The sequence below is a fragment of the Eulemur rufifrons genome, chromosome 28, assembly GCF_041146395.1.
Source record: "Eulemur rufifrons isolate Redbay chromosome 28, OSU_ERuf_1, whole genome shotgun sequence".
NCBI classification, from domain to species: Eukaryota; Metazoa; Chordata; class Mammalia; order Primates; family Lemuridae; genus Eulemur; species Eulemur rufifrons.
Genome location: NC_091010.1, coordinates 43,530,267 through 43,557,004, shown reverse-complemented (window position 1 = coordinate 43,557,004; position 26,738 = coordinate 43,530,267). Strand labels below are relative to the sequence as shown.

The 26,738-nt window shown below is 49.1% G+C and overlaps 1 protein-coding gene across 4 annotated transcripts in view; it reads left to right on the top strand.

The window, feature by feature from the left end:
* Window positions 1-26,738, top strand: part of SORBS1 (sorbin and SH3 domain containing 1) — a 218,240-nt gene that overhangs the window by 105,647 nt on the left and 85,855 nt on the right. For 2 of the 4 annotated variants that reach the window (XM_069460038.1, XM_069460039.1), the window contains 5 exons: window positions 228-282; window positions 4,820-4,888; window positions 9,737-9,865; window positions 18,173-18,199; window positions 18,314-18,426. In XM_069460038.1, the coding sequence (XP_069316139.1) occupies window positions 273-282; window positions 4,820-4,888; window positions 9,737-9,865; window positions 18,173-18,199; window positions 18,314-18,426 (348 nt within the window). In that variant the 5' untranslated portion in view covers window positions 228-272. The remainder of the gene's footprint in view (window positions 1-227; window positions 283-4,819; window positions 4,889-9,736; window positions 9,866-18,172; window positions 18,200-18,313; window positions 18,427-26,738) is intronic. The other 2 variants (XM_069460041.1, XM_069460040.1) reach the window with 1 other exon arrangement.

The following is a 26,738-nucleotide window of genomic DNA, read 5'->3' as shown; positions in this document are numbered from 1 at the left end:
GCTGGAAGAGATTTTGGATAACATCTAAACCAAGTATAGGTGACAAAACTGAGACCAAGGAGGTCGAGTGATGTGCCCAAGGTCATGATAGTACATGGCCAAGCAACTGCTGGTTCAGCTCTGTTTCATCAAGGGTTACAGTGTCTGCATTTTTAATACTAACCATAGGGATTTATCTGAGACCTGCCATTCATTGATTCCGTTGTGTGGTGTTTGTTTTTCTGCAGAGCAATTCAGAGCCCCAGTTTCAGAAGACTTGTCCTGCTGCCACCATGAGCTCTGGTAAGTGACTTCAAACCCTGCCCTTCTCTTGTCAAATCTACAGAACTGGGCAGTTTACCCAGATTTCCCACATATGCTGAAGGCCCCAACAGTATTTATTTTTTATTTTTTGAAACCTGGGCGAGGGCCAAAGCTTTGTCATAAATCCTCTTCATCGCCATCATCACCTTCATTGTTAATGATTTTTTGAGTGTCTACTATGTGTGCTATACACTTTACATGCACCACGTCCTAATCTTCTCTATAGCCCCTTTTCCTTTGTTGAGATATAATTGGCATACAGTACACTGCAGATATGTTAAATATACAATTTGATAAATTTTGACATAATGTATACACCTCAGTGGCGTTTCTTAATCCAAGTGACTGCAGCAAAAGTAAACAGATTGACCATAATTGCCCCCGGGAGTGAGCTTGTCTAATCTTCCCTCATCTGGGCTGGTAGAGCAGTTTGCTCACTCTTTTGCTTTGCCTTTGGTAGTAAAAAGCAAGATCTAAACTAATACCCAGTTTTGAGTATTTTTAGGTTTCAACTGGAGTAGAAACCACGGGCTAGGGGAAAACAGAGATGGGAACAGATCCCTGCTCATCGTGCAGCCGAGAGCTGTCAGCTGTCCAGCTCAGAACTGGAGGCAGAGAAGTTTCCATCTGGAGATTAAGGCCCACCCTGGCCACTGAGTATGCCCTGGAGCCTCCCAGAGCCCTGCAGGTGGGGCAGGCTGGGGGTGGGGGATGACCGTTTGGATATCTCATTCAGGGGTCTCTTAATCCTGCATTATTTCATGACCTCTGTGGATTGAAAGCCAGCTTTTTCCATTTATTTGCATATAGTGCCGTCTTAGTCAAGTCCTAGGAAGGGCAGCTTGTGGTTAGGACCTAGAAGGATTCCAGGGTGGAACAGCTCAGGGCCACACCCTGGCCTCCTCATGTACTGTCTGTTGCCTTGAACCTGCGGTGGACCCTTCTCTGCATTCTCTTCTGCACAATGGACATAGTAAAAACACCAGTTCCTTGGGACTTTGTGAGGATAAAGTGAGGAAGTGCTTTTAAAGTGCTGAGTGCTGTGTCTAAGGCATGGACACAGTGGAGCAAGGGCTCCATCGTAGGTTCTTACTGGTATCAGCCCAGATTCCTCCTTGCACAGGGAGGGAGGGACTTGGCTTGTTCTGATTCCGTGAGTGCTTCTGCTGTATGTGAAGAAGGTATGCACCTTCTTTCCCCCTCCAAGTGGACCTGAGTGCTGCCAGTAGCTCCCACTTTGTAATCACGTTTTGTTGTCTGTTTGGCTTTTTACTTTTCTTGTCCTTTAAAATGGGCCATGGTTTTTAAAGTAACTTTTGCTCTCCAGCTTGAAGTTTTCTGTTCTTCTAGTGTTGGAATTAGTCTAAACTGGCGTTGCTACTCTTGGCATTAATAAAGGCCAGAGAGGGAGGAAAGGAAGGGCCAGGAAGGAGGGTGAGGGAGTGGAAATGCCCTGGGGACTTCTCCCCGGGATCTCTCCTGCAGGTGGGGTGCTGGAAGGAGGCATTGCCTAGGAAGAGTCCAAAAACTCTAGACCGTTTGACCTGATAATCCCACTCTTAGGAATTTCCATCTTAATTTGAAAGAAGGAAACAACAAACATCACCCACATGAAGGTGGGTGTATATAAGTATTAAGAATAAGTAAGTACATCATGTGTATTTGCTTGATGGAATATTATGCCACTATTAAAAATGATCATTAGGGAGAAAGTAGCTACGTGGAAAATATTTATTTTAACCTTTCGTGGAAAGAGCAGCATGAAAACAGTGTGTTCTTTTTATTCCAAATTTGGGCTGGGCTGCCAGTCACCAAGGGAAGTGATTTATCTACATGATCTTGTTTCATTCTCCTGGCAAACCCCCAGTGGTGGGCCTGGTTTAACACACTCCCATTACATAGATGGGGAAACTGAGGCCCTGAGAGGTTAGTAATTTGGGATCACCCAGTTAGTGTGCAGTGTTGCTGAGTCAAATTTGGCTGTTGGACACCAACACGTTGTGCTACAGAGGTTTCAGTTTGAGATGATGGAATTATTGATTTTTAAACACTTTTCTAAAATTTCTTCAAGTTTGATTAACATTTAATTAAAACAAAAATAAAAAAGCAAAGGGAGAACATGGGGCTGGGCTGAGGGTAGCTCAGAGGCTCCCCTAGTTCTAGCTTGGGGAGGCCTGAGGCATGGCCTACAGTCTTAGAAGGAGCTCGAGCAGGTGCACAGGGAGGGGATAGTTCAAGAAAGAAAAATGGGTAGTGGAACGTGTGCTGTTTCTTTAACTTGGATTTCTGGCCTTCTTGCCAACAGCCTCCTTCCACTGATCCCAGAAATGAGAATTTGAGGGAGACATTGATAGCTAAGAGAATTAGCCTTCATCCGTAGGTAGATGTGGGGCAATTAGCAGGACACAGACTATGGGGCCAGCATTGGGAAAGTCCAGGCCACCCTGGGGAAGGGAAGTGGCTTTGGGCAGCATCTGGGCTGGCCTGTCAGTGTAGGGGGTGACTACCCCTTTAGGAGGCTGATTGTTAAGGGCCTAGGTAGGGTGACTTCATCTCAACCTAATGAGCTACTGGGGTTTGGGACTGGACTTTAGTCCCAGTGTCTGGGGAAACAGGGTATATATAAATCAGGAAACCGAAATGATTATCCCACTGGGGAGGAAGAAGATGAGCTGTGAGATGGCGCAGACCAGAGTTAAAATCCCGGCCCAGTGATCCTGGTGGGTCTGGCATCCTCTCTGAGCCTCGATTTTCTTATCTATACAATAGGAGTTCCTAACTCCTAGCTCCAGGGGTCTGGGTCTTAAGGCTAAAATGAGATACCAGTTACAGAAATGCTATGCATGGATCCTGAGATCCAGGCAAATCAGTGTTTAAAAAAATCACAGCTAGGCTGTTCTGAAGGTAGTGAGTTATCTCAATCAGTTGTTCGTAGTCAGTTATGGACCAAACTCCTTGTTCTGTTTTTTCCCCGCTTCTCACTCCTGCACTTCACTGGTCTCAAAAAGATAAACAGATAAAACTTATAGCTAGTTATGATTATGTTTGTAGTTTGGCTGGTGCTTGGCACGTTGGCCACATGTCCCAAGGTGACTGGGCCCGCCCGCCTGTCTTCCCTGGCCTGCCTCCTGCTATCTTGGGATGGAGAACTGGGTGGGGATTAGGCTGCAGGTGGGCAGCAGGGTTTCAGTGTCTGTGGCTGAGCTGAACTCAGGAAAGTCCCAGCCAACACAGGAGGTGACATCCGGGGGAAGTCTGAAGGAGGCACAGCATTTCCGCAAGGTAAGAAGAGGGGAGAAGGCATTCTTGGTAAGGGCCTCGTGGGAACCAAGGCCTAGAGGTCTGAAAGTATCTGACATGCTCAAGTCAAGTGCTGAGGCCAGCATGGCAGGCAGGGAGAAGCAGGACATGCATCTGGAAAGGGCTGGTCCTGGCGGTGGAAGGCCTTGAACCCAGGGTGAGTTGTTCAGGCTTTGCCCTCTAGGTAGCTGGTGGTCACTAGGGCTTGGAGGTTGACTGCTTGGTTTTTAATTATGCAGAATGTCAGTTTGTTCATTTAAATATAACCAGGCATGCTAAGACACAGATCATCCTATTTAATAAAAAATTATATCCCAAATAATTGTTTGTATACTTTTGGAAACACGGAATATGTTTTTTTCTCCCACAGAAATAATATTCTGAATTCTGAATGATTGAACTTCCAGACTGTATTACCAAATTTTTGTCTTCAAAACAGAGGTGAAATATAGTGTATTTAAAGTAAAAAAAAATTTAGAAAATCACATTGCAGAATCCCATTTTCTTTCCCTCTACCCTGCAATGGGGCTTTTTAATCCCAGGAGGGCTATGGTGAGGTCAGGGTCTAAAAAGTGCTCTTGGGATGCAGACTGAGGCTCGGGTTAGAGGAGGGGTGGAAAGGAGGAGGGGGAGTGGTCAGGAAGCCACGTCATCCCTGGACAGTAGCACGAGCACCTGAACCGGGCTGGGAGGTGGGGTGCGACTAAGGACACTTCACGGGTGGGACAGCGTGACCTTGACAGGTGGGGTGTGCAGTGCGCTGAAGGGCAGCATCCAGGAGCCCAAGGCTTCTGTCCTGGTTGTCCGACAGATTGCAGCTGGGTGCACAGGGATGTGTCTGAGCTGGCCTTGGTCAAGAGGGAGATGCCATTTTGAGGGAGTTAAGCAGACTTTATAAATGTCAGGAAGGAAGACATCACAAGGATGCAAGAGAATTTATGTCACCTGCCGCACACTTCCATCCCCAAGCAGCTGTGTCATCCTCTCCTGGTTCAGGCCACGCAGCGTTCCCAGAACTCCCCCTAGGCAGCCCAGCCCAGTGCTGAGGGAGCCCCCAGAATGTGTGGGCGAAGATGGACAGAACCATTCCAGGGTCTGTGAGGGCAGGACCCCTCTGCTGTCTCTCGACTATGTCCCCAGCACCTCGTACCATGCAGAACTCGTTAAATGCTGGGGTGGCAGAATCACAAGCCTCGTGCTCTTTTCTTTCTTTCAGAATGTGATGCTGGTGCTTCCAAAGCCGTGGTGAATGGCTTGGCCCCCGGCAGTGATGGGCAAGACAAAGGTAAGGCTCTTGGACAGAAGCCTGGCTGCGTGCTGGAAGGCATTTCTAGAAGGTGCAGAGCGTGTTGGGCCGGGGCTACCCCACCCACCTGGTGGGAGCATCATCGGCCTGACCAGGCTGGGAACTGGAGACTGGCGCCCCTCACTGACGTTCCGAGATCCGAGCCCGTTCTTACCTCTCACGGGTCTGAGGCTGCCATTTTCCCGCCGTGAGGTGATGCATTAAAAACTGTCGCCAGCTCACAAGAATGCTGTGAAGGACAGATCAAATACACGGACCGAGGCGTACGTCATGCCTGGTACACACGGCGTTTATCAGGCTGAAATACCCTTACCCAGCATCTCACCTTCACCTGTAATAAACAGTTACACGTTCACGGTCCTGACCTTGAGGCAAGAGCCGAAATCGTTAAGATAAATGATCGCAGTGGCATTAGTTTCATGCACATCCTCTCGTATTTTCAGTTTCTAAAAATTTTAGGATGAAAGATTTCCACATAAAATGAATGATGGATGAGATGACCTTTGGGTCTCACCTGCCCTGGAGACTTTCCTCCTGACCTCGAGTGCGGCCCCAGTAGCCTGGCAGCAGGGCCCCCGGTGCCGCTCGGCGGTGTGGTGTGACGGGGCACTCGCGACGGAGTGAGGACGCGCGGGTTCCAGTCCCGGCTCTGCCGCTCACGGACGTCTTGGGAGGCCCCTTATCTTTGTGGGTGTGAGTTCCCTTATCCACAAAATGAGGAGATGTGATGATCTTCAAATCTGGAATTTGCTCGTCTGACTGAATTTTATGGTATCAAAGAGGAAGGACAAAGATCCTGGTATTGGACATTTACGTCAAAATGCACCATTTCTCAAAGGATAATTTCACTGCCTTTGGCATTTTGGCTTTTGTAATTTCCATCTGGTTCAGCCAGTATTTCTTTTGAGACAGGCAACATGTGAACTGAGAAGGAACCAGCTGGGGAGGGAAGCCTGGGGAGCGGGAGGAGGTGGGGAATCAGGGCCCAGGTGTGGGGGTGGGCTCCTTGGAGGCAGGAGGGGTCCCGCTGCTGTCCTGTTCTCGCCTCCCTGCCCGCACACATAGTGGGGCTATCTCTGCTGCGTTCTTGGGGTCTTGGACAATCCAGGCTAAGTTGCACTTAGGGGACACTGAGGAGCGGTGTCCATGTCGTGGCCACACGGGAGTGTTTAGTGGCCAGTGAGGAGCATGTGGGGTGGGGACCCTGATGCGTGTAAGACCCGTGGGGCCACAGACCCCATTCCTGTGAATTCATTTATACAAGACACTTAAGGAATTGGGGGAGGGTGGCAGGAGGAGATGTGTCCCACCCTGTCCTCAGTGAGACTCACCTTTGTCTGGAGACAAGGGGGCAGGTGTAACCTAAAGGTCATCAGGGTGGCCTGGGAGGTCACTGAACCAGGAGCCAGGACAGCTGAGCTCCAATCTCAGCCTCTCTGTGTGAGAACTGAGTGCCCTGAGCCTCTCACTTCTTCCTCTGAAAACGGTACCAAAATCTCCCACTCCGCCCATCCCCCGAGTGGTCCTAAGGAGCAGTCAGTAGGATGGCCATGAAACACGCTCATATCTTAACACACACAGTATCATCATTCCCAACTTACCAATTGACCAGACGCCATGTGCCTGCCACGTGCCTTGTGAAGTGGCAGCCTGATGGACTGGAAGGGGCACTGTCCCCCACCCAGGTGCCTCCCGCCCTCCCTCCTGTCCCCTTGATGGGCTCGCCAGCATGATGCTGATTCTGCAGTGACAGTCTTGTTCCCAAACAGCCCTACCCACTCGTGAGTCTGTGGATCTGGGGCCACGAGACCTCCAGATGTCGCTCATTGGAGCGACTTTGGCACCCTCCCGTCTCTCTGTGTGCTGCTGTTAAGAGAGGGCGAGGGGGCCTCACGACAGGCTGGCTGTGAGAAGCAGGGTTTGGGGATGTGGTCACTGTTGAGATTGCGGAATCCAGGCAGGCAGGGAGCCCAGGGGCACTGCAGATAGAAAAGCACGAGCACCCAGGACGTGTCCCTGCTCTGCCTTGGCTCAGCTGGGTGTCAGGATCCTGGACCGTGCACTTGGGTGCTGCCCAGAGTCTTTTGCCTGCACTTGGACACTTGGCACTTCTTGCCCAGGAAAGGGTGGGTTTAAGCAAGACCATCTGCTGTCTAACAGATGGGGGTTCTGATTTGCTTGGGGCCAGAGGCCTGTGATTGTTAGAGTGGGCACAGGACCCCAGAAGTTATGATTTAGGGGAAGCAGCTGTGATGGCTGACGGGACCAGGCAAGTCACGAACTTGTTCCTCTCCTTCCTGCACTCATCTGGAGCCTCCTGGCTGTAGCTTCCCTCCGCGGAGTCCTCCCCGCAGCGTTCTCCCGGGGGACCTGGACCCTGACTGCTCTCCCCTTCCTCTGTGTGCCAGGCCATCTGTGTCTCCACAAATCTCTTTGTCCAGAGCCTTGGCAAGCTCCTGGTGTGGCAGGAGGCACCGATGAACCCTGACCAACTGCATTGGGGTGATGGTTGGAGGGAGGGGTCTGCTGTCTTGGCCTAGAACTCTAAAGAGAGAAAGCAGGTTATTTTTAATTACTGCATCTACTGCTCTTTGTATTGTTCTTTTTTGTGTGGGCGACTTCCTCCTATTGTCCCTGCCCAGTTCCTCAACTGCCTGAGTGTTTCCCAAATGTTCTCTCTGGATGCACCATTTACCCTTTTGTGTTTTCAGCAACTGCCGACCCTTTACGTGCACGCTCTATTTCTGCTGTTAAAATAATTCCTGTGAAGACAGTGAAAAACGCTTCAGGCCTAGTCCTACCTACAGGTATCTCTCCCTGGGCTGGTTTCTTTTAAAATTATTAGCAGATCACGCATGGTTTTCCTTTCTTTCCTTCTAACACATACTTGGAGGCTTAATCCTTGCATGTTTCGGAGGCATTCCCTCTCACTTTCTCACTTGGTTTCCTTTCTGTGTGTGTGTGTGTGTGTGTGTGTGTGTGCGTGCGCGAGTGTGGGGAAGAACTGAGGACAGAGGCCTTGCCGCTCCCTTCGTTAGGAGACACGTCAGTGCAGAGGCCAAAACACTCACTCTGGGGTGGGTCCGAGGTGCATGGACTTCTTAGGCTCTCCCTAGAAGTTTCCAACTCCCAGACTTTAGTGAAAACTCCAGTTTCCCTGAGAATTAACCTGGCCCCACAGGGCACCTCTGCCTTATATTCCCTGTGAACGAGGCAGCTGCCTTGGATGCCAAACTTAGACTCTCCTCTGTGATGTTCCCTGGGCCAGTTCCCAGAGCATCCGCCCTCCCCGACTTTACGTGCAGTCACTTCCTGCCTCCCTACAGTTGGGATGTCAGCTCTGGCTCACAGCGTCCTTCCGTACAAAGTGGGACACGTGAGGCCTGGGCGGTGCTTTACTCAGTGTCACTTTCAGAAGTTGGGCAAATCTCGCTGTGTGTCCGGGAACCTATGGGTGGGCTGCATCTGTCAGTTTGCCCCTCATCCTTTTGAAATGACCGTGAACCAGTTTTCCCAATAGTTTTGTGACATCAGTCACTTAGCCTCTTGATAGAGTTGGACAGGTCAGAGACTCTCCGAGGCCGCAGCCGGCCCCGCCAGACGTTGTGGGTTTTGTGCTTCACTTCCAGTGGCAGAGGTGCTGACGGGCAGGTCTGTTCTCTGACGCTGATGATCGTTCTGCCCGAGTTGCTGGAAAGGGCGCTGCAGTGGAAAGCAGGGACTGAGCAGGCTTTGCCTCTCTGTGCCCTCGCACAGGGATGGGGTGAGTTGGACATCTGAGCCCACATCCTGCCCAAACTCATACCCCGGACTTTTAGCGCATAATCCCAATAGTGACAATTTTAGGTCAGGGATACAGGCTGTGAGCAATTTGACAAAAAAAAAAAAAAAAAAAAAACCCAAAAAACAAAAACCACGGAGTTCAGCTTAGCTCAGCTGTGCATAAAGAAAGAAGCACTCGGCACGTGCGCCTCGTAGAATTGTGTGGTCTGCACCAGTTTCCTGCCTCCTGTTACTGATTTTCCTGGAGGATGGGCATCCAGTGAAGCATATTTTGAAATTCTTCTTAAGGGAACTCTCAGAGGTGACCTGGGTCTGTTATCGGGCCCTCGTGAAACCGTGGGAGGGTTGGGACCCTGTGAAGACAGCCGAGGCTCAGTGGACGCTGTCCGTTGAAGGATGAAGCTATTCTAGTCATTTTTGGTGCACTTTGTTTTCTTTGTTACGTTTGGAACGTGAGGCTCTCACTCGTGAGCTTTCTTGCCAGGCGGCGTATCCTTCTGTCTCATCATTTTGGGGGTCTTGATGTGCTGATCCAAGGAGATTTACGTTTCCCTTTCCCATTGGAAAACCGCAAGGAGCGGTGATTCTCCATGGAACACCCACCTAACTCCCTGTTTACCACCTGACTGTTTTATAAGAAGGATGATCTGGAAGCTTGAGAAATCTTCCATAAACTCTTCCTTGATCTGTGGCTTACTAATTGGCCAGAAGTCTGCTCACCATCCTAAACTTCGTTTAATACAAGGAGTGAACCTGCTTTCATTCTGAAACGTTTTCAGCTGATACTATAACTCATACATTTACTCAGAACTCACCGTTGCCTCCATTTTCCCCTAACTTCATGATGCAGCGTAAAGCCCTGGAAATGCGATTTGTCCCTCTCCACCACCCACAGATTAATTTTCACTGACCACCAGCACCTGAAGACTTTGCGTGGCTGTATCCAGGTTCATCTCATTCCCCAGCTCTGCCAATCTGCTTACTGACGGTTGCTTTAATCCTTCAGGAGTCTTGGGTTCAGTTTTCTCCTTTGGGTCTTTTCAGATATGGATCCTACAAAAATCTGCACTGGGAAGGGAGCGGTGACTCTCCGGGCCTCATCTTCCTACAAGGAAATCCCAAGCAGTACCCCTGTGAGCCCGCAGGAAACCCCGCAACACGCGAGCAAACCAGGTGCGCTACCCCGCAGACTGGGGGGAGATGTTCAAAGCCACATGGGAAGGGGGCAGCTCTCATGCTTTTGCTGAGGAGGGTGCGTGTGAATTCATTAGCTGCCTCCTGATTCTCTCAGGGGTCTCCTGGACAGGCAGCTCCACGCCCCTTCTGTGAGGGGTAGTGGTCAAAGCCCTGAACTCACAGGTAGTCACGTGCTTCAGGTGAAGGCACAGCAGTGACCACCACTGCATTTTAGCTTTGCCTGAGCAGACAGCCCTGTCACAAGAGCCAGCACTCTGCAAGTTGCATTTGTGCAGACAGAGATGGCTCAGGGGCCTGGGTGGGGTACGTGGTGAGATGGGCTAGAGGTTGGGCTTCTCAGAGCTCATACCCGATTCCAAGAGTTTGGCCGTGACCTGTCCAGGCAGGGCTGGCTGGGGAAGCAGCCAGGGGAGACTGAGAAGTGCAGGTGGCTGAATGACCTTGCTTCCGGGAAAGCAGAGGTGGGCAGGGCTCAGGCCTGGGTGGAGACCAGCCAGCTGAGGGAGCAGGATGAGGAGTTCTAAGGCCAGTGCAAATGAGCAAAGAGAGATCAAAGAAGCCCTGTCAAGCTACCTCCACACCCTGATCCATAACTTGGGAAACCTGAATGTCCAGTACATGGTGTTAAGGTTTAGAACTGGGGCTTTGGAACCTGATAGATCTGTGTTCACATCCTGCCTCCACCACCTGTTGCCTGTGCAACCTTGGATGAGTTATTCACTTGCTCAACCCCAGTGATCTCATCTGTAGAATGGATTTGATAATTGGACCTGCCTCATAGGATTATTGTGAGGAAGAAGTATGTGAAGCGTTTTGTACCGTGCCTGGTGGCGTGAAATAAACTGTTAGATGTTAGCTACTGTTACTAGTTAGGATTAGGATTATTCGGGCCTCTCTGGAGAGGGCTTTCCATAGCCCAAGTATGCTGGGAGCTGGGAAACGCTGACTTGGAGGTTCCACAGGCACAGTTAGGGGGGGACAGCCCCTCTCCACTCTGCAGGAAAGTTGGTTCTCACACTGTAGCCACGTCGGAATCACCTAGAATAAAAAGTCAGGTTGCTGCGCCCCAGCCCCGAGCTTTGGAATGTATGATCCTGCTTGTGGGTCTGAGGTTTTACATTCCTGACGAGGTCTCAGGTCATGCTGATGCTGCTGGTCCAACGACCACATCTGAGAGCTGCTGCTATAGGGGGTGAGGGTTTTCTTTCCTTCTTGAAGGAATCAAAGGGAGAAATTGAACGGCGGGGATGGCCACTCCCTTGGGACAAGAGAGGAAAGGACGTGTAGGGCATGCAGACCCTTCCGGTGGGTTAAGGTGGGATGGTATAGGGTGGAGACGGTCAGTGCCCAGCATCATGGAGACTGACTTTCTTCCTGTCCCAGCCACCTGTAACAGGTGCCCAGGGAGATGCCTGGGGGTGAGGCCAGGCTAAGGTTTGAGCACAGGCCCCTTTGTGGTAATGTTGGTCCCTGGGGAGGGCTTCTTTATCCTTAGGCTGAGGGAAGGCCTGAGCAGCCTGCAGCACTACCGTGAGCAGAGTAGCTTCCCGGTCCTGGACTCCTGACCTGCTGCAGTTGCTTCTCTCTTCTCCAGGAAAGGTAGGGACAAGGAAAGGAGGCAAAGTTATTTCTTTTTAAGGCTAGCCTAATCCCACCTCTCTAAGCCTAACTGGGAAGACCCCGCTCCAAGCTGGGGGGCACTTGGGGAAGAGAGAAACCTAAGAGATGGTCCAAAGAGAAAGGCCTTACTTGCAGCGCCACAGCTCTGGAAAATGACCTCATGAACTGCCCTGCCCAGCCCAGCCCAGCCCATCCTCTGGTCGGGAGGAGAGGGAGCCTTGGGCCCCCTCTAGTGGCCACAGTGTGGTACTGACATAGAGCCCAAATGCTGCTCCTCACCAAGTACAGGTTTGTGCTACCAGCACTGCTGCGGGTTTGAGGCACTTTTGGGTGCTCTCTTGTCTCAAAATAATTCTGTATCTTACATATTTCTACAAAAGAATTTTGGTGAAAAGAGATTTCAACAAATCATTACCAGATTGTTTTAAAATGCAAATACTGCACTTGGAAGAATTAAGGGATAGCTATCAGTCATTCATACCTTACAGTAAATTAAGCTTAGCATTGTCCTCCTGGTAAGTTGAGATCATTGAATCCAGTGAGCATACATTCATTCAGCATAGTCTGTGTGCCAGGTGCCAAGTCACAGGGAGTTGTGATGGGAAATGGGGGAAGGGAGGAAAAGAGAATAATTCTGGGTGCATTTGATGAGGGCCAAAGGCCGTTTGTTGGAACAGAAGAGTCAGGCGTGGGTTCGTAGACTGTGGGCCAGTCACAGTGACTTTGAAGCCCATACAAAGTATGAGGGACTTAGGCAAGATGCTTTCTAAGCCTTTCTTGTTCCAGAATGCTCCATGACCTTGGGAAGTTTGGAAATTAACCTGACACAAACTGAATCTCTTTGGGGATAAATTTAAGATGGTACCCTAGGACAGTCTGGGTGAAAAGGAATAAGCTGGGTTTGAGTGGAGGAAACAAAAAATGCACGCACACTTATGGAATGTGCAAAGCAGGCTGGAATGAGTTAGCGCTGGAGAAGGTGGCCATGGGACACTCAGGAATGGTGATCTTGTCCTCTGACCATGCTGCCCATTGGCCAGCGTCCTGCTGGCTCCTGACTCTGGTGGTGCCCATGCGGCTCTCAGCCTTCCTCCCATCCCTGCCTACTCCCTCTTTGTGACCTCTGGGTGACAACTTGCTGGCCCACACCAGTCTCCAGTCCTGTCCTGGGGCCTAGGAGCCCCTAGTCCTTGACCGGCCTCATGAAAACAGTCTTCAGCAGCATTTGCAGACCGCCTTGCCCAGCCTGGCCTGGGAGCCTGACTGGGAGACAGCGAGTGGCTCTTGCCAAGCCTTGGGTGTGCTTCTTACTTCCTGTGCCTTTTCAGGTAGCTGATGCCAGGTGGCATCTGGCTCCCTCCCTCATCACAAGGGCTGGCATCCATCCACCAGCAGCTCTGCCTACCCGCCCCCCCACCAACTAGCTCCCTAGCTTTTCCTCCTCCTTAAATCCCTGCAGGTCACCAGGTTGCTGATTATTTGCCTGGACTGGAAGCTCCAGTCCTTATATGACCCCCTGACACCCACATTTTAGAGGTATCCCCCATTTCCACCCTTGCTCCAACTCCCCCGTCCTGGGAGAGAGGGAATAGTTACGGAGTCGCGCAGCCCTCTTGAGTCTGAGCTCTGCCACTTGCTATCTTTGTGATGTGGGCAAGTTATTCAACCGTAGGGGGCTTCAGTTGTCTCATCTGTAAAATGGGGATGATTGTGATAGAGTTGAGATTAAATAAGCTCTTTCATAGCAAGCATTTAGCACAGGCCCAAAGCAAGTGCTCTTTAATGGTAACTATTCTAGTTACTGCAGGTCAGGAGGCCTGTTAAAGATTTGAAATAATTTCAGTTTGAAGCCATAAGGGCCTGGGCCTAGCAGGAATACAGAACAGGGGCTGAGGGTGAAAGTGTCTTTAGGAGGACAGATGAAATGACAGTGTAGTTAAGGACCATGGAGAGGCAGAGCTCCATGCTGACCAGGAGGTGTCTTTCCTGGTTGGCTAGGAGAATACTTGTGGCACTCACGGAGATGGGGGGATTTGTGAAGGAGGTTGAAAGGAATGTTGAACTCCATTTTTGACATGTTAAGTTTCTTGGCCAGGGAAGGGCCTCTAGGAGAAAGTTTCTAATTGGCATTTGGAAATTTGGAGTCCAAGTGTGGATTTGGGAGCCATCCGCATCCAGGTGAACCTTGGGAGGCTGGAGAAGTTCTCTGGGTGCAGTGACAATTGGAACCCTTGGAGTTTCCCAGTTAAAGCCCACTCTCCAAAGTTCTGCATTCAAGTGATAGCTTGACTCAAGATCCCTGACCACAGCTTTCCTGATCAGCCTCTTCATCTCTGAATGTGGATCTTGGTTTTTAGATCAAACCATCCGAAAAGAACGGGAGTAATCATAGTACTGCTTCCTGATCTCATTGCCTAGCCAGGTCTGGGTGTTAGCCCTTTGGTTCAGAGTGACTCCACCCATGTCCCAGGTCAGGGTGATTTTGCTCAGAAGGATCACTCTGAGCCCAGGAGTTCGAGCTTGCACAATGATTGCACCTGTGAATAGTCACTGCCCTTCAGCTTGGGCAACATATCGAGACCCAGTCTCTAATAGAGGGGGAAGAAACCCAAAAACTTAAGAGCAGGCCAAAATGCAATTAGCACAGAATGAGACAAAAGAAAATACCAGGAGGCTACTGCCACAGGCTAGAAAAGATTGCATATAAAGAACAGATGGAGGAAAAGATAAAGCAAAGTAAGTTACACTTCTTGTAGAAAGGTTCGTTCTCTTCAGGGCTGCAAAAGCTATCTAGGATCCGACTTTCCAAGGCCCTCCCCCGATCTCAGGAGCTCTAAGGTAACATTTATTGAAAGAAGCATTTTGACAGTCTCTTCAACCCCGAGTTGTTAATGGATGATTATGTACGTAAGATTTCATCCTGCTACACTGAGGTACAGATGGCTCTGGGCTGCTGCAGCCTTCCCGGTTCAGAAGAGGAGGTAACAGATAAGGGATGATGAAATGTCAGAAATACATTTCTCCTTGAATAAGGAAGAGAGGAAGACTTAAACAGGTCCTGGGAACTGCCTTTTAGGGGGACGGTAAGGGGAATAGTTTTAAAGACATGGAAAGAGAAGAAAAAGTGGATCTGTCCCCGAGGATATTATGTTCTTTGAAGCTATTTATCAAATGGCAAACATCAGCGACTCTAATATATGTCTATGGGAATTTTCTTCCTTATGCTTTGGATTCTGATTTCGCAAAGCACATACTTTATACTAGATATTTTCATTTAGTCCTCATGACTCAAAAGAGGTAGATGTTATCTCCATTTCGCAGATGAGGCTAGGTCATTTGCAGGATGTGCAGTTAACAAGATAGAGAATCGGGGCTCAAACTCGGTGATCTGAGGCCAAAATAACAGTCTTTTATGAAATTTAGAGCCTTGTAAAGACAGTCACACCTCAATTTTCCATGACATATCTCTTTTCCAATGCCACCTGAATAGAACCAACCCAACTGAGAACCAAAAAGTGGGCAAAAGAATGTGTCCCCAAATCCAGGTACAAAGTTTACATCCTTTATTAAATATCAACTGCACTCAGAACCAGTTGATATTTAGTGTTTGTATAAATCTAGTAAATTTGATGGAATGACTTGACAAAGGCAGACTAGAAATAGCAACTTGAAGAATATGGAAGCCAGGCATGGTGTGACTCATGCCTGTAATCCCAGCACTCTGGGAGGCTGAGGCAGGAGGAATGCTTGAGGACAGGAGTTTGAGACCATCTTGAGCAAGAGCGAGACTCCCCACAAAATTAGAAAAATTATCTGGGCATAGTGGCACCTGCCTATAGTCCCAGCTACTCGGAAGGCTGAGGCAGGAGGATCGTTTGAGCCCAGGAGTTAGAAGTTGCCACTGTCCTCTAGTCCAGGCAACAGAGTGAGACTCTGTCTCAAAAAAAAAAAAAAAAAAAAAGATGGGGCAGCAAAAGTGATGGATGTGAGGGAGGATGAGGACCATTGTCACCATGTGTCACCTGGTATTTGAGAGCTTGCCAGGTGCAAGGGTATCTCTGGGCCAGGGATCCGGATGGATGCCACAGTGGGTATTAAATATGATCACTTTTAGAGATACTTGCACATACCTGATCTCTGATTCCTTGGCAACCCTGTGAGGACTATATGAGGTAAGGATTGTATTTTATAGATGAGAAAGTGAAATTTATCACGGTTGATGAACTTGCCCCTGGTCACACAAGCCAGAACATTGCAGTAACACGAGCAAAACACAAGTCCTGTAAATTTCCCAGCTACTGCCATCCCTTGGTATCTGCCAGGGATTGATACCAAAATCCACAGATGCTTAAGTCCCTTCTATAAAATGCATATAACCTACACACATGCTCCTGTACACTTTAAACCATTTCTAGATTACTTATAATACCTAACACAATGTAAATGCTATGTAAATATTATACTATATTTTTTTAATTGTATTTTTAATTGTTCGTATTTTTTTCCCGGGTATTTTCGATGCACAGTTGGCTGAATGCACAGATGTGGAACCCGAGGATGTGGAGGGCTGACTGTGTGTGGTTGTGTGTGGGGGAGAAGACAGATAGCTGTCAGTCTTCCATAAGGGAGTGGCAGAAATGTAACAGGCAACCTGCGGAAAGACTGTATGTCTAAAAAAACCGCTTTAGAGGGGAGAAAGTGAGAAACAATGGATACGATTAGTTTTGCAGAGTGAGGATGTTTTCGAATATACCTTCTGTCAGTGGTTCTCAGAGTGTGGGCTGTGGACCAGCAGCCTCAGCATCACCTGGGAACGTGTTAGGGATGCAGATTCTCAGGCTGCGCCTGTCGCCTGCTGAGTCGGAAACACCAGGCGCTGGTCCCAGTATGTGTTTCAACAAGCCCTCCCGGCGATTCTCATACAGCTGTGCCGCTGCCGTACGTGGATGCAAATGTTACCCCTGCCTTCCTCTTGCCCTGACTCCTTTGGCTCCCACCGCCTCCCTGGAGCGTAGCTTCCACTTCGTGGCTGTTGGTGTGGTTGGCGGCTGTGGGTGGCTGGCAGGGCATGGCACCTGAGTTCTGGAGACCTGGGCTGACTGCTTTGTCACTTCCTGGCTGTGTCACTTTGAGCAAGTCATTTATAGCCTCTCTGTTTCCTCATCCATGAAGTAGAGTGATGACCTACCTCAGAGAGTTGTGGTGTACACCTGATTAAATACGAAATAGGTGTGACAGTGACTAACAGTGCCTGGCATTTAGAGAAGTGTGTTGTAGATGTTTTTAAATTTCCACTTGACATCTGGAAAGCCCGTCTCTAGTCCCTGAGATGGGCTTGAGAACGGAGGCTTGGACTGCGAGTGCTGCGGTATCCGTCCCCTCTTTGTCTCTACACAGTGAGATAAGTGAGGCAGCCGAGGAGGAGAAGGCGGTTAAAGCATTGGCCAGATCAGGGGTTGGCAAACTATGGCCGTGAGCGAAGTCTGGCCCATGGCTGGTTTTGAACAGCCCTTGAGCTAACAATGGTTTTCACATTTTTAAATGGTTGAGAGAAAAATCAAAAGAAGAATGATATTGTATGCCACATGAAAATTATATGAAATTCAAATTGTAGTCTCCATAAATAAAGGTTTATTGGAGCACAGCCACACTCATTCATTTACATACGGTCTGTGGCTGCTTTTGTGCTACAGTGGCAGAGTTGAATAGCTGCGACTGGGACCACATGCCCCACAAAACCTAAAATATTTGCTCTCTGGTCCTTTACAGAAAAGTTTGCAGACCCCTGGGCTAGACAGAGGAAAGAGGGTAGAGACAGTTCTTATAACAACACTTATGAAGCAGGAGTATCATTATCCCCATTTTTCAGATGAGCAAACTGGGCCTTACAACTCGCCCAGGGTCATAGAACCCATAGGTGGTGGAGCCAGGATTTGAATTGAGGCCCAGCTGCCTGCCCAGCCGAGCCTGAATGCACTGCCCTGCTGCCTCTTGGTGCCACGTGGGTCAAATTAGGAGAGGCTTCGGGTCTCTGAAAGGCATCAGGCCATGGCTGGCAAGTCTAAAGGGAGAACAAGGGTGCCTTGTAGTGTGATGAACACTCAGGAAGGGGGATTCGACCGTGAAATGTTTATGTGGCTTGTTTAATGGAAAGATGAAAGTCAGGAAGAAAAATCCTTAACACAGCAGATACCTCTGGGCTTAAATCACATGGTGCCCCTAGAACAGCACCACCACCCCTGGAAGAAGTGTTTACCCACGTCTCTCTCCCGGGCCTGTTAGTTAGCCCAGCTAATGAGGAGCGGTCATTCCGAGCCCACAGCAGGCTCGGGGAAGGGGAACGAGAGCCAGGGAGTAGGGACTGGACAGCGGAGAGTTCTGTTGCCTTTTTGTCTGTAAAATAAGAATGTCAAGGAACAATTGTTTCTTCATTCCTGTGAATGTGAGCCTTGTGTTTTCAAAGGTCAGCGCCTGTGAGCACATCATGGTTTAGAGTGGGTTCCTATGGTAATCAGGCCATCGTGACTGAGGGCATTTTGTGTCAGACAACAGGGTGCTGGATTTTCATCCTTCTGTGCAGTTCATGCTTGCTTCCTGCAAATGTAACCATTTCTCTTTCCCCCCTTTTTCTTCTTGTTTTCACCCTTTCTTCACCACACATAGGTCTGGAGCCAGAGCACTCCCCAACAGGTATGGTTTCTCTTGCATTCTTACTGCCCCTGCCTTGCACCAGGCACCCCTGAAGTAGAGGGGAACCAGGAGTGTTCCCTGTGAGTGAGAGGTTTTTTCCCCCCTATTTCTCAGATGAGTGGAGGCTTTCATCCCATGCTGATGCCAATGGAAATGCCCAGCCCTCTTCACTGGCTGCCAAGGGCTACAGAAGTGTGCATCCCAACCTTCCTTCCGACAAGCCCCAGGTAGGCATGTGCCCAGGGGCAGGGTGGGGACTGGTGGGTGGTACCTGTTCTTGAGTCTTCTAGCTTGGACTTGGGACTTCTGCTTTCCCAACTGGATAGTGGAATAGATTTCAAGCTTTTGGCCAACTCTGGAAAAGCTCTGCAAGGACCAGAGTTAGGAGGAAAGTTGAGGTCAAACAGAGCTGAAGCTTGGAATGGGTTTGGTCTATACCAGGGTATTAGAAATAGGCCCCAGTGTTTTCTGGGTTTGATATGTATGTGGAAATGTTTTGGAAGAGGGAATGCATTTAGCCTTGAATAAGTTTAAAAAAAGGTCTGAGCTTGTTTTTTTTGTTGTTGTTTGTTTGTTTTTAAAAACTTTTTGGAGTATAATATTCAAGAGAAGAGTGCATCTTATGTTTATTCCAATTATTTCTGGAGTCTGCTGTAAGAGTTCCAGCAACTGTATCCTTACAGATTATGATCAGGTAGCTGTGGCCAGACTCTAAATCTGGCAGCCCAGGAACGGGCAGACAGAAGTCAAAATGGCAGTTCACTGTGGCTTAAACCACCCAGCTCTACCCTGCAAAAGAAAACCCACCAAAGCTGTGCAAATTGGAATAAGAATAATTGTGCCTAAGTCTTTTCTCCTAGGTGGTTTTCCTGATCTTTCGTCTCTCCTCCCTGTTGCTACTTTGCCATTTGTGTGAAAGGAATAGACCCTGTTTTTATTCAGGTGATCTGTGAGGAGTGTTTTTACACAGAGGAGCCACATCTGTGGAATGGAGCAGTCCTTTCTCTTAAAGGAAGCTGTGCTGCTCAAAAACTCTTGTGGAAATGTGTTCCTTGTGTGGTCCACTTCCTTGTGCCTTCCTTCTGTGAAGGTGCTCCCAGAACTCACAAGGAGTCCGGAAATTCTGCAGTTCCTTCCTAGTTCCCACCCCCTTCTTCAATGATCCTCTGGCACTTGCTCCTGAGGACATAAATTTGCACTGGCCCCTGAAATGAAACTGACTCAGAGATGATGTTTTCCTTCCTCACTGTGGGCTCCTATCTTCCCAGGCTTAGAGTCTGTCACTTAGGTGTTTGCCTTGTGCACTGAGCTGCCCCCTTAAGCCTTTCTGCCACCTGCCATGACTTGCCTCCCTCAGTACAGCCATGTGCATCCAGGGCCACGGGTTAGAACCAGGAGCTGCAAATGTGCCGGTCTCCTGAAGTCCTCCTCTGTGTCTCATTAGACACAGAGACTGGGGTGGCCACCTGTCCAGTAAGCGACCTGCCATAGTTTTCCCATTTTGAAAGCCTTTCCTGGCGTACAAATGTGCTGCCTGTGGCAGACACAATTCCTTCTCAGCCATCCAGGAATGAATACAGCCATGTCTGTGCTGATTAAGTCAACGCAAATGTAGGAGCACACTCTTTTCCACTATCAGTGACTTAGTCCAAAGGGTAACTCAGTAATTCCTTTCGGTTTCTTAAGTGGCTCTTTTAAAGAGATGATTTTAAAAGCCTGTGGTAAATAAAAATTCCTTTAAAATACATTTATTTAGCACAGCTTTATTGAGTATCTCTGTTGTGTTCAGATCACTGTGTTAGACGTTGCCCTCGAGGAGTTTATAAGGGTGAGCCTTGTAATAACAGCGAGCATCTTGTAATATCTTCTACAAATAGCATGTTTTCTTATCTGTCGCTATCCAGGAAGTTTTTCTTTTTACTGGGGCTTCTTAAAGGGAACTGGGTAAATTGCTGATACAGAGTTTCTATTCTGCATATTCAATGTAAAGTTGGCCATCCAAATTTCCAGAAGCTTTAGGTCATGCCTTACCTCTTAGACTTGTTTTCTGAATGCAGACATGACTTCTTGCCTGTGTAGCCATTGCCAGAGCCGTAAGTACGCACTGGCTGAGACATAGCCGAGGTGGGCTGGGCTAGTGACTGCCCTGGCCTGATTTCGGCTGAAGAGAGCTCTCAGACCCCTGCAGGCCCAGCGTCTCCTCGTGGGGACTGAGTAGGGATCTAGGGGACTCGTGGCCCAGGTAGGAATCCTGTGTCCTGCTGGCCTGGACCTGCTGTCCTCTCTCCCCTCCCCGGGTAATAGGAAACCAGGGCTTTCCCCTCTCTAACATCATCATCATCATCACGGGGGTGCCCAGTGGAGGTGGGGATTGGTAGTTTTTGCGACTGTATAAACTATAAATATACTAGATTTTTCAATAAGCCTCATTTTTTTCTCTGACCACCTTCTAAAAAAGATAAATGGAATTTCATTAGTAGCCAGCTGGGCAGAATGCAAACTGCCTGCGTGGTTCCTACAATGTTTACAATAAAACAAAAAGTAGTTCCTTCCATGCAGAGTCACTGTGCCAACCCCCCTGCTGCTTTAGGACTAAAAGAAGCCCCAGGGCAGGAAGACCTTTGGCTCTGAGTGCGCTGTTGATGCTCTGGGGAGCATCCTCTACGGAAACCCGGGAAGGTTCAGGCCTGATGTAATGCAGCCCCGGCACCATATATGGCCGTAGCCGAATTAAGTTAAAAACTCGTTGAAGCTGATTTCTATCTTTGGACAAGAAGAAATCACATGTGGGACCTTAGGGCTCAAAGTAAAAGTAAATATGAGACCAAATCAAAACGATCTTTTGCTTACCTCCATACAGCTATTGTCAGCTCACCTGCAGTCCCTTTGGGGCGTGCCAGTCTAAGCGTTTTGTTTCTGGAGAGCACCAGGTAGTCCATAAACGTGCCCCAACCTCCAGTCTAAGGTCACTGGAACCCGGTGTTCATCTGAAAGCTTTTGCTGCTGCTGACCACTTTGGTTTTGCGGCTGGTACATACGTCCACATTCCACTGGCCCCATCACGGGCGCCCTGTGGGAAGAACAGGCAGTGAGTTAACCTGGGCTGCCCAAATAGCTGCTTCCCCATTCTGCTTGTTTGTATCTTGAAAACTGAGTTTAAGGGATAGGTTGTTTACTGTTTCTAGGTTGATATTCTAGTCCAGACTCATAAAACTTTTTACATTTTTGACCTATTCACCCTTTCTTGCCACCTGTACTCCGCAAATAGAAAAATAAGATAAAATACAATCCCAAAATTGACCCAGACCCTTGTGCCCTCCCAGTCTTTGGTCACAACCCATTTATCAGATATTTACCAAACTCTAAATATACCTCACCTGTGCAATTTGCAGGAGGGTTCTGGTTTTCCTCTAGTATTGGGATATCTTTAAAGATAGGAGCCAGTGAGGAAAATCTAGGAAAATGAACTCTCCTTATCTTGTGGTCTAATTCCCAGCTGAGCCACATTGGCAGATGACTGACATTGAAGTGAAGGTCAATTTGGAGAGTCACCCCGTTTTCTGACCCTCTGCCCCACCGAGACCCAAGGAGGAAAGACCCACTGAGGGGAGAAGGAATGAGATGTGAACTATGGCTCCTGAGCTCTGAGCCTGTACCCAGGGCTTAGGGCTGAAGTCATGAGTCTTGGGCTGAGGATGGTGGGCGGCAGGATGGGATGGGGCTGGGACTGGATTTTGATAAACCGGGCACAGTTGAATCCGGGGGCCAGTTAAGTGCTTCATTGCTTGGTCCCTTTTTCTGTGTGCATCAAAAATAAGAGACTATGTGCTTTTAATCTCATGCCTGTCTTCCTTCTAATAATTAGTTCCATCAAATTGTTTCCTCTGAGAAAAGAGCACATGTATATTCAAAAGCCCTTAGCATTCTCTTCTTGGTGAGCTTTAATTTGTTATGCTTATGGAGTTGAGTGCTAAATCTCAGTGACTCAATTAAGACATCTGTCTCTTGTGAACACAAATAAGGATGGGATGGTTCTTCCAGTTCTCGTTTTCCTAAGAGAAAAGAATGAAAGGCACTCAAAGGGGGTTCCAGTGAACTTCAACTTTTAACGCTAAGGACTTAAAGACAAAAGGCTGGAGGAAAGGAGGTTTGAGAGGGAATTTGGAGTGGCATTTTGTTCCTTTGGCACCCTTCTTGAGTCAGGAGGTCTAATAAAGATGCAGCCAACTGAGGATTGGTGTCAAAATTGACTTAGCCTGTGGCCTCCTGTGGGCTCAGCCTACCTGAGATGCAAAGCAGAGTCAGGCTGCCTGTCCAGGTGAGTATGATTCAGCCCTTGGCTTTACCCAGAAGAGAAATGTGGGCACCACAAGGAGTCTGACCCAAGGATGTGCTTAAAAACATGTCAAGAATTGTTTTTCTTTGGATCATGTTATGCTGCTGTTTCTAATGGTCGTCCTTCCCATTTCTCCTCTTTCTTTTTTCCCCTGTTTTGATACCATGTCTTGAAAATACTGCTAAAGGTTCTCTCTCCCCCACGCCCTCCTCTCCCTAAAGAGGGCCACTTTGCATGGCAGCCCCCCACCAGCCGCAGTACCTATAAGGACTCCCTCTACCTGAGCTCACCTAAGCCTTACCTCTCACCTGGCACCCCCAGCCAGCAGAACCCCTCACGACCCCAGCCCGTCTGTGTCCGCCTGGCAGCTGGATCGGCTCCCAAAGGTGCAGCATATCCTGGTCCCTTGCTTCCAGATTCCACATTGCCCAGTGCTTCATCCCAACCCCAGCGCCACTGTGCAGCCACCAGGATAGTCGGTAGTAAGAATGTGAGCTATAACCCCTGTCATGAGGCAGTTGGGAATAAAAAGGTCAGCAGCTTATATGTACCTTGTTTATCCAATAACATTTGCCCGGCGGCGTCAGAAAACTCCTCTTGTGTTGCACGTGACCCGGCCAAAGGCACTCCCTTGGAGGCTGCAGGCACCCGAGCACCGGCTCCCAGCCTTGTCTCCCGCACAGCCGGCACAGGAAAACCACCCCCTGCTCCTCCTCCTGACCCTCCCAAGCTATTCTTTGACATCTGTAAAGATGCCACTAACCGTGGTGAGAGTCCTTCCCTGGGGACTCGGGCTTCGTTCCCAGACGCAGTGAGACCACCTGTGCTAGGCCCCCAGGTTACCTCTGATCCCGAAAACCGGAAGAGCAAAGAACCTTACCTTTTGCAGCCGAGTTATCCAGCCAAGGCAAGGAATTAGGAATGTTTGTGTGTCTTCTACACTGTCTCTTTCCAAACTGACTCGAGCAGCCCGTTGTTCACTGGGCTGCCCTGCCCTCCCTTTCCGCGTTAATATCGCTGTGGCTCGAATCCCGAATTCTTCTCTCTGAACGTCTCAGCACAGTGCTCACTCTGCCTCTGTCTCTCTCGCTCCTTTCTGTAAATGTGTAAGTATGCCGGGGCATGGAATCCGTACTCTAGTAATATGGTAAGATACGGAGTGTTCGTGTTTTATAACAAGGTGCCAGAGAAATCGCATTTATCCCAAGCTTTCAGGCTCTACAGCAGTTTTGTGGGTTAAACACAGCCTGCCTGTTCTGTTGTTGTCTCTCTCTCTCTCTTAAAGTGTTAAAAGGATTCAAAAATAGATGGATGGAAAGTGAAGTTGGATGGGGCTCCCTCTGTGTCATGGCGTGTCAGGAGGCCAGCTGGCTCGCACCACGTCTCATGTACTCTGAGGAAAGGGCACCGATAAAATATTTCTCAGAGTACATCATTGCATGTCCACTCTCGACCGTTTAAATATGGAATTCCTTTCTCCCTGTCACACCCCTTTACGTAACGACCCCCTTATTTCCTACAGGGTGCCACTTCCTCCAGCCCAGCCCAGCCCGAGGTAATAGTGGTCCCTCTCTACCTGGTTAATACTGACAGAGGGCAAGAAGGCACTGCCAGACCTCCAGCATCTCTGGGGCCGCCTGACCGCGTCCCCACAGTCCCGGCGACCGCCCCTGCCGCCTCACCTCTGACCTTCCCGACACTAGATGATTTCATTCCCCCTCATCTGCAGAGGCGGCCCCAGCACAGCCAGCCAGCCAGTGCCTCTGGCTCCCTCCCCCCCGTTAGCCAGACACCACCATCCTTCTCACCACCACCTCCGCTGGTCCCTCCGGTACCGGAGGACCTCCGCAGAGTCTCGGAGCCTGAGCCCACGGGAGCTGTTCCAAGTACCGTAAGCTTGCCGGACTCCCCCCCCATGGCTTTCCTGAATGTCTGCTCCCAGCAGTAGAGCTCCCTTTCTCACTGAAGTACTAAGCTCTGAGGAAAGCGTTGGCTGCACTGTGCTTGTGTGATGACTAGAACCGTGTCTGCTGTCACTAGAGTGCATGCTCCCACGTGTGTCCCCTCAGCCTCCTGCGGCTGTTCACAAGTCCCCTCAAGTCCCTCTTCTCTGTCCTGTCAGGAATGCACACCTCCCTGAAAGAACTTTGTTTTCCCTCCGAGAAAACATCATCTGTGGCCTTCACTTTGGCTAGTCATGCTCTTCACAGGCCAGGCAGATGTGGCGCTGGGAGCCGAGGAAAGCTGAGGAACTGTGTGGAAAGGCCAGCGGCAGGCGTGGTGCCACGTAGCAATTTACCAGGGAGCAGAGAGATTCTCGGGGAAGAAAGGTCACTCTTTCGTTGATTTGGTAACTAAACAGACTCTCTTTTTATAGATAGAAATGGCAGAGACTAGGGTAAAAAAAGAGAGAGAGTTGGGTTTAATTGAGTAAATGGGCCTGAAAGCCCTGTGCAAACGTTAGGGCTGTTTCCTCCAAAGTCGGACAGTTGCGAGGGCTCCAGAGGAGGAGGTCTCAGGAATCCCTGTGGCAAAACGGGGCTCCAGTGGTCATGGGGAGTTAAAGGACCCTGACTCCTTGGGCCCCATCCTTGGGGCAGGCAGGGCTGGGTCCCTTCCAGAGGAGGCAAAGACCAGCTGCTTTAGGAAAAAAGCTGAGTCAAAGTACTTGGGTCTGCTTTTTCCTCAGGAGCCCTGAGGAAGTGAGAGACTCTGAAAGAACTTCAGTGTGAGTTGTAATGTGAGGATACATGGATCTACTCCCAGGGCTGTGGGGTTGAATAGTGAAAGTTCCCGCTGTGGTGCTTGGCCCCAGAGAGAAAGTGCCCAGTGGACGTTAGCTGTGTTGCTGAGGACCTGCCCTAGCCAATGGGCCAGAGTCACTCACAAGTAGGTAACTGGTGAATTAACAATGAATCATTGAGTTCCTTCCATGTTAGAGGCATTCTGCTCGGTACCTTGGGTACAAACCATAAACAAGTCAGGCCCCTGCTCTCAAAGGTTTTTTTAGGGTTGGTTATCAATTCTCGAGCCTGGTGTACATGGGATCACCCAGGGGTCAGGGAGGCTTGTTTAAATGGTCACCTCCAGGTTATTCTCTGAGGGTTTCCAGTTGAGTGGGTCTGGGGAGGGCCCAGGGCTCTCACTGGGTAGCAGACACCCCAGGGGGTTCACAGACCACATGTTGAGATACAGTGATCTAGTGAGTCATGCGATTAGCTGATGGAAGCACTCATTTGCTGACATCCTTTTGTAGGAGGTATGCCTACAAGACTGCTCCAAATGGCTTGTTAAGCTGAAGCCAGTCATGTAGAAAGCAGGAAGGAAACTTTTTATTTGGCTTGTTAGAGAAATTATAATGAGGCATCAGGCACACCAAAGCTGGGAACTGCTACATTCTGGGCTGGGGCTTCTCAAATCTCTAGATGCAGCATGATGTAGTTAGGTCAGGACCAGGCCAAACATGGCCCATGGGCTCGGATATCCTTCTAGCTTTGAGCTTTGCAACTCAGCCCTGTTTGAGAAAAATGCTAGATTGTTCCCTGATGTATCCTGCTCCTCCCCCGCCCCCCCACCCCAACTGAACTTAGAGTTCAGAAGCCACTCTTGTTTGGGGGAGTGCAGGCATCTTCCTTTTGGCACAGAATGTTTCTCTAGAGTAAAGTGAGTTTTATGTTTAGTGCACTCATATGCCATTGTGAGTAGTGTTGCTGTATACCCTATAATTTATCATCTGTGTAGATCTAGGTTTTCATATCGAGTTTGTTTCAGGTGTGCCAGGACAGATTAGTTGGCTCAGCGTTTTCAGTTTCTCAAACCTGACCCATCAGCCTGGTGTAGACTTCCCAAAACGACTTCATTTGGCCTGACAACTCCTGGTTTGGCCCCGGGTAACAGAATAAGAGGTGAAAAAGGAAACTGCTTGGATTCCTCCGCTGAATAAGATTGTCAAGAGGAGGAGCCACCCGTGTGTGGTGTCCCGGCCTAGAGCTGGTACCTGCTCCATCTGCTAGTTGAGAGTAAGAGGGAAGAATGAAAGTCATGTTAATTGACCCGAGTTCTTTTAGTCAATAGCTGTTTTTGTGATGTTCCAAAACTAAGACACAGTAAAATCTGTAAAGTGCTTAATGCTAATGTGAGCCACCCAAACATCTCATTAGGCATTTGTACTTTAAAGAGCTGTATGCCTGATATTTCATGTTT